A 7,169-nucleotide genomic window follows, 5' to 3' on the forward strand; every position below is an offset into this window, starting at 1 on the left:
CGTCTCCCTTCACCCACTTCTCCACTTTGTTTTTCCCTCGTGAACCTTTTTAGTGAGGAGCCCCCTGGTGACCCAGTGATGAACTGCTCTGCTGCTAGCCAGTGGGTCAGCAGTTCGAATCCACAAGCCGGTGCATGTGGCAAAAATGAGGCTCTCTGCTTCCGGGGAAGCCCCATGGGCTATTGCTCCTCTGCCCGACTGGGTCTCGATGTGACAGAACTGACTCAGTGGCCATGAATGTGATTTTGGGGTCTGCCGTGTCCTGACGTCCCGTCCCATCACATTTATCCTCAGTGACCTCTTGAGCAAGGCTGCTTGTCCAGCTTCTCTCTGTGGCCTTAGGATTCTCTGACCGTTGTCCCGAGGCTTCAAGGGGGTTCCGGGCTGGCCATAAAGCGGTAGACCAGGGCGGTTCAGCCAGCGTGGCCAGCGGTATAGTGCGAAGCGCGAGAAGCTTACGTGATGGCCGCCAGTTTCAGACGCAGCGGGCTCTTGGAGTTGTGAACTTTGCCTCCGGCTCCACCGCCACGTCTTGTGTTGGGATGCTGGGAAGACGTCGTGCCTTGACTTCCCTCCAGCACGGCTCTGGCAGCCGCTCCTTTCATGGCGGAGGTTCTGCCTCTCTCTCGGTAACGTGTCTGCTTTCTGTTGCTCAGCGTGTGCACAGCAGAGCGGATGCCAGCTCAGCAGTAGCTGCATGTAGGATTCGGTGACATCAATCAGAGTCCAAGCGAGGGACCATGCCACCCTCCCTTGCCAAGTCCCACCTCCCCCATTTGTGATTCCACTTTCGCACGCTCCTCAGAAAGCTCTTTAGCAGCTACGAGGGCAGGACCCATGGCTTTCCACAGAGAGGGATCTCGGAGGGTTCTGAACCCGGAAGCCTTCATCTCCCCAACAGGGTCACACTACACTCTTGTACACCATTGTCTGTGACCAACCAGCAAGCTCCTGGAGCTTCCGTGTCCAGCGTCTTGACTGGAGCCTCAGGGCGGAAGCGTGCTTGCTGGAATCGCGTTCCCTCCCCTCACTCCTGGTGTGGGCCTTTCTGGCAGAGCCGACCCCCACCCTGCTCACCTGTCTGGGAATCTCCTCAGAGACTCTTCGCTCAGGCACGGGAGAGGCCAAGGATTTACAGGTTCTCAAAGATCGTATCCTCTGGGTCAAGTTCAGGTCCCTATTCCGTACTCCCTTCTTTGATAGATGATGGGGACGCTCTGCCCCCATCCCAAATGCTAGTCGTTGGGGTGGTCACCCGGCGATGAGTTGGGCTTCGCTGGTGTTTCTTGGCTGACCTGGGCTCAGGGCTCAAAACCTGTGAAGACCTTCCTGGCTGGGCGCACCTTCCTGCCAGAAAATGAGGCTGTACTAGAATTCTTTGGACTGTGCAATCAGTTCGTTCTGCTTCGTCCGAAAGGCACTGCGCACCGTGCTCTGGGTTTGCAGACTGGGGGTGATGATGAACCCCACCCTTCATGTCTGTTGTCTACCCCCAACATGCGTGAGCCTGAGTTTGGAGGCGCATGGCAAATCTGGCTTTGGGGGGCACGTTGGCAACGAAGGCACGACCTTGTCCAGGCTCCCGATGGAGCCCAGCAAAGAGGTCCATTCACGTGCCCACTCAAGTAGTGTCTCCTGCACGTGCATCCAATACGCCCGTAGCAGAACCACACTGCGGGTGCGCCCCGGGGCAGTCACGGAAGCGTTCGTGTGTCCCTGTTTCCCTGTGTTACAGGATAACGTAATTTTTGAGAGACTTTCAAGGGACTCAAAGTACATGGAGGAGACGCTGTGTCATCTGGAGTATTTTGCCACAGAAGGTAAGTCGCCATTGGAAACATCGTCTGTTTCGCTTGGGCCCGTTCACGTGTCTTTTCAAGTGCTCACCACTGCTGCAGACCAGTCCCGGTGGGGCGCTGGGCTGGTCATTGCAAGTTGGGGTGTTGCCTGTCCAAATGCACAGGTGCTTAGGGAGACAGGTGAGGCTGTCTGCTCCTGCGAAGACTGAACCGCTTCAGAATGCCGACAGGGCAGCGCTGTTCTCTCCTACGGGGTCTCTGTGAGTCAGATCAGCTAGGCGGTGCGTTTTGTTTTGTTGTGTATTACTTTATTTCACTGAGGTGCATCGATACCAGGTGACTTCTGGCCTGGCTGCTAAACGTTGTCCCTCAACCTACCGGCAGCCGTGAGACTTTGTGAGATTGAGATTAGGAGAATCCTGGTGGCATAGGGGGATAGGTGTTGGGCTGCTGACCACGGGTCAGCAGTTTGAATCCACCAGCCACCTCTGAGGTAGAAAGACGAGGCTCCTGTTCAAAAAGAGAGAGTAGACTCCCAGGAAGAGCGACAGGCTCAGAAACCGGCAGGGGCAGCTCTGCCCTGTGCCAAAGGGTCCCTGTGAGTCAGCATGGACTTGATAGCAGTGGGTGACAGGGTGCTCACAGGCGCCCTGGTGGTGCAGTGGCGAAGCACCGCACTGGGGACCAAAACGGCATGGTCCAGCCCAGTGGGCTTCCACAAAGAGTTCAGTCTTGGGGACCCTGTGGGGCAGTAGGACTCTGATCTCCAGGGTCATGACGAGGAAAATCAGCTGCGTGGCAGTGAACATGGCTGCTGCTTGGGGCAGGAGTGTTGTCCAGAAGGGGTGCGCTGTTTTGTGGAGCCACGTTTTGGCTTGTTGTGGGGTGCCATTGAGCCGGTGCCCGCCCATAGCGACCCTGTGCACAATGGAACGAGGCACAGCCCGGTCCTGCGCCCTCCTCCCAGCGCTTCCGGTGCTCGAGCCCATTGGCTTGCTCGCTGGGAACAGGGTAGTCTGTGACGGTGACAGCCTGTGTGGCTGGGGCTACGTCCAGTCATCCACAGAGGATTCCGCACATTCCGGCCCTGCAGGGATGAGGACTTTGAGCCCAGAGGGACGGCAGGCGAATTCCCCACAGTGCAGAATTGCGGGGCGGCAGCAGTGACCACTCCCTGCCCCACCCAGGCCAGTGAGCTCTGTGGCCCCAGAGCTTGCAGTTGGTCTAAGGAGAGGATGACTTGGGGAGCCCACAGGGAGCAGAACGTGAGTCTTTGGAAAGGCTGTTAGACAGCCGTGAGGTCAAGTGTCCCTGCTGGTCAACGTGATGACAGCCAGAGCCTTGCTTGGCGCGCGCACACACACAGACACCCCTGCTTGAAAGTGTGCTTCCTCCAGGTGAGGAGAGCACCCTGAGCTCTTGCTGGCTGGCTTGGCCCAGACTTCCTGCTTCTTCTGCCTGCTGCGACCTGCCTGTCGCACAAGCACTCATGGACGGGGTCCATCCAGATAGGGACAGACTAAGCCCCCTGCCACAGACTGAAGTTTGACTCTGAGCGACCCTGTAGGACAGAGTAGATCTGCCCCGTAGGGTCACTGAGGCTGTGAATCTGTACGGGAGCCAACGACCTCATCTTTCCCCAATGGCGCATCTGGTGGGTTTGAACCGCTGATCTTGTGATTGGCAGCCCAATGCTGTGTCCGGGTCAGGAAGAGGTTTAACACACTGGAATTCAACCCTCAAGAGCCAAACCTGCTGCGCTCCAGTCCATTCTGACAACAGAGGCCCTCTAGGAGCCCCTAAAACTGCCCTCTGGTGTCTAAGACGAACCCTTTTGGAAAGAAAATAGCCTTGCCTCTTTCCCATGGAATGACTGGTGGGTTCCACCCTCCAATTTCTTGGTTAACAACGTAATGTCTAACTCATCGTATCACCAGGACGACCCCCCAAACAGACATAACACCTACACTAAACTACTGTTACCGAGTTAATGCCAGCTCATATTGACCCTTTGGAAAGGGTAGAGGTGCCCCTCTTTACAGGAGAAGGAAGCCCCATCTTTCTCCTGTGGAGCAGCTGGTGGTTTTGAACTGCTGCCCTTGAGGATCTAAGCCCAACATGTTACCACTATGCCAGGATGGCTCCTCAGGAATCCACAGGAAACCAAAAAGACGTACGGAGTTGATTCCCATTCACAGCTCCACAGGATTTCCAGAGTTAATAATCTTTATGGAAGCAGCCAGCCTCATCTTTTTCCCTCGGAATGGCTGGTGGGTTCGAACCACCAGCTTTCCAGTTAGCAGCCCAATGATTAGCCCAGTGCACGCACTAGTGGGGCTCCGTCCGTAGAATATAGTATAGTTATTTATTCAAAGTCCCTTTTTAGGTGGGAGGAGCCCTGGTGGCATAACGGTGACACATTGGGCTGCTAACCCAAGGTCAGCAGTTGAAACCCACCAGCCACTCTGGGGTGAGGGCATGGGGGAGAGATGAGACTTTCTGTCCCCATAAAGATTACACCCCAGGGGCACTTCTGCTCTGTCCTGTAGGGTGACTATGAGTCAGAATCTTCCAGAAGACAGTGAGTGAATTTTCTTTTTTAGATGGGTGAAGGTTGTTTTAAAGACACCTCCAAGCAGGAGTCTCCTTGATGGGTCTGAACCCTCGTGCGGAATGGAGCTAGGAGGTTTCCACGGAGATAAGCTCACCCGTGGCACTGCCCGGTCTCCTCTTGGCTGATTGCAGGTCTGCGGACGCTCTGCCTGGCGTATGTCGACCTCTCCGAGAACGATTACGAGGCGTGGCTGAAAGTCTATCAGGAAGCCAGCACCATCTTGAAAGACAGGACGCAGCGGCTGGAGGAGTGCTACGAGATCATCGAAAAGGTACGCGACGGAAGACCTGCCGCCTCCCGGAGAAGGCAGTCCCGCGGGCGTCCGCTGGCTACAGAACGAGCTTGCTGTCCGGCTAACATCTTAATCAGCCATTGGGTTTTCATCCCCTTGTTTTAAAAACATTTGGATTTTGATGGGCTGTCTGAAAGGCCCCGTTTCCCTCAGCTAGCTAAGCACGCGTGATATCCTAAGGAGCCTCGGTGGCATAGCGGTTATGTGTTGGGCTGCTAACTGCAAGGTCAGCAGTTTGAAACCACCAGCTGCCCCATGGGAGACAGATGAGGCATTCCGCTTCCGTAAGGAGTTCGTCTCAGAATCCCAGAGGGGCAGGTGTGCCTGGGCCTGCAGGGTGGCTGTCGTATGGGATTGACCTGGTGGCAGTGAGTGAGGAGTGTGTGGTCAAAGCCACGTCACTCGCGTCCTGGTCATTGCACAGATGAACGCTCACCAGCTGCTCAGACCTGGAATTGGCATGTTGCTGGGAGGGCCAGACTTGGCACAAATGAAGGGGCTTCATAAAACTTGTGGCAAAATGCCATCTGCTGTCTTCTCATTCCATTTCCTGCAAGCTTTATAAAGCCCCTGTGTATGAGCTTCTTAAAATCTACAGTTAGTAGAATAACTATTTTTATCGTGTCTGGAGGATGCACCGAAGGTCCCTCAGATGTGTGGACAGAAGACGGTTCAGAGAACTCTTCATTCATCAGGCAAAGCAGAATTCACTGAAATCAGACCAGTGATTTCATCTGCCTGCTAGGAACTTTCACACCTGTAGAGCTCCCTGAAAACTGTGGTATTGATAGATGATTGAAGTGTCGACCCTTAAAAAAATTTTTTTTTATTCACAAAAACATTGTTCTCTTAGAGCGTGTCTAACTTAAACCCGCATTCTTATTTTTTTATTGATTTGTTTTTTAAAATTAAAAAAATTAGTATTTCTTTTATAACAGAATTTTATTCTGTTACTTGTTACTTCTGTTGTCTTCTTGGATTTCTTTCTTCACGGCAGTGTCTCCCAAGGAACTAGGCAGCTTTTGACTTTGGGATTCCCTTCCCTCAGGGAGTCAGGTGTTAACTTTTTCTACTTTGCGTCAGACACTATGGCTTTCAGTTTCTCAGTCTCCCAAGTCATCAACGATCCCCCCACCCCGCTAAACTTCATTTTTGGTTCTCTAGTTTCCATATGTTTGCATTTTTTATTCTTAATGTTCTGCATTTGTTGGAGTTGTTCTGCTCTTGTTGCTATCCGTTTGGGAGGGGTCTGGGTAGGAGTGGTGCTAAATCCAGGCAGGCATTTGCTGTGTGTTGCCGGAAGGAGCACATTATGGGATGGTCAGAAAACAAACGGCACCAGCGCCACCTCCCCCTTCCTTCGGACCACCTCTTTATCTGACCGTTCACTTTATGACCTTTCATGTGTCTGATGGCATTGAACACTGAAGTCCGAGTGAATGCTGGTGAAGGCTATGTGTCAACTCAACTGCACCGTGGTTCTTGGTGGTTCGCCAGTTATGCAATGATGTAATCACCTTCCAGTTTTTGTCATCTGATGTGATCATCCTCCATTTTCCCATAACTTTGAAATTTACACAAGAACCTTTGGACTTTTGGAACCTAACCATGGGAGCAGTGGGCAGCTGGTGTACTCGATAGGTGACTTGCCTGGCCAGTGGCAGACGTGGTAGCTGCTTTATGAGTTACAGGGATTTTTCGGTAGTCTGTTTGCCTGGATGAGGTGATAGAATGTGGGTGAGAGGAGACTGGTCGTAGTTAGCAGCTCTCCTCTGCAGACAGATTGGAATGTCCTGGCCTGCAGCTCAGGGCACTGTGCACCCACACCTCTGTTGAGTGTGACCACATGCCTTGCTTGTGGGCTTTTACAGGACAGCAAAGGTGAGTGTTATAGCTCCTAAGATGTTTTGATATTTTCCTCTCTAGCTGTTAAAATTTTAAAAATTTTGACTGCTGGATTTGCTAGATAAGTGCATCCTCTAGAAATAATATTGTTTCCGTAGCTTAATCATTAGGTAATCATTGGCAGGCCGCAGGTGGAAGGCTGGTGTGTTGTCAATATCCTCGGAGTAACTTGCCCACATTCTGTGCTGCCCAGTGATTCCTATTCTATTTCAAGTTGACCATGCCTGTGCCCTAGGAGATGAATGATGAGCCACAGTTGGCTCTGTGCCTTCCGTGGCCCTGACTTGGTGAAGTGTTTTGAAACACCATCCATCAGGTTATCATGTCTTTGTTGGGTGCCGCGAAGTTGGCTATGACTCCCAGCAAACCAGCGTACATCAGAAGGGAACACTGCCCGTCTGGTGCCATCCTTACAGTCCCTGTTATGTCTGAGCCCACGGCTGCAGCCACTGGATCAATCCATCTCCTTGCCAGTCTTTCTCTGTTTTCACTGACCCTCCCCTGTAACAAGCGTGGCGTCCTTCTCCAGGCACCCAGCTCTCCTCTCTCCTATTGCATG

General features: G+C 52.9%; 1 protein-coding gene across 1 annotated transcript in view; it reads left to right on the plus strand.

Moving 5' to 3' along the window:
• Positions 1 to 7,169, plus strand: part of ATP8A2 (ATPase phospholipid transporting 8A2) — a 616,683-nt gene that overhangs the window by 200,251 nt on the left and 409,263 nt on the right. The window contains exons 19-21 of the mRNA XM_045293987.1: positions 374 to 629; positions 1,736 to 1,820; positions 4,545 to 4,684. Coding sequence (XP_045149922.1) covers positions 374 to 629; positions 1,736 to 1,820; positions 4,545 to 4,684 — 481 coding nt within the window. The remainder of the gene's footprint in view (positions 1 to 373; positions 630 to 1,735; positions 1,821 to 4,544; positions 4,685 to 7,169) is intronic.

This window comes from Echinops telfairi, unplaced genomic scaffold, assembly GCF_000313985.2.
Source record: "Echinops telfairi isolate 266 unplaced genomic scaffold, ASM31398v2 ScPeMD7_2565;HRSCAF=3150, whole genome shotgun sequence".
Lineage (NCBI taxonomy): Eukaryota > Metazoa > Chordata > Mammalia > Afrosoricida > Tenrecidae > Echinops > Echinops telfairi.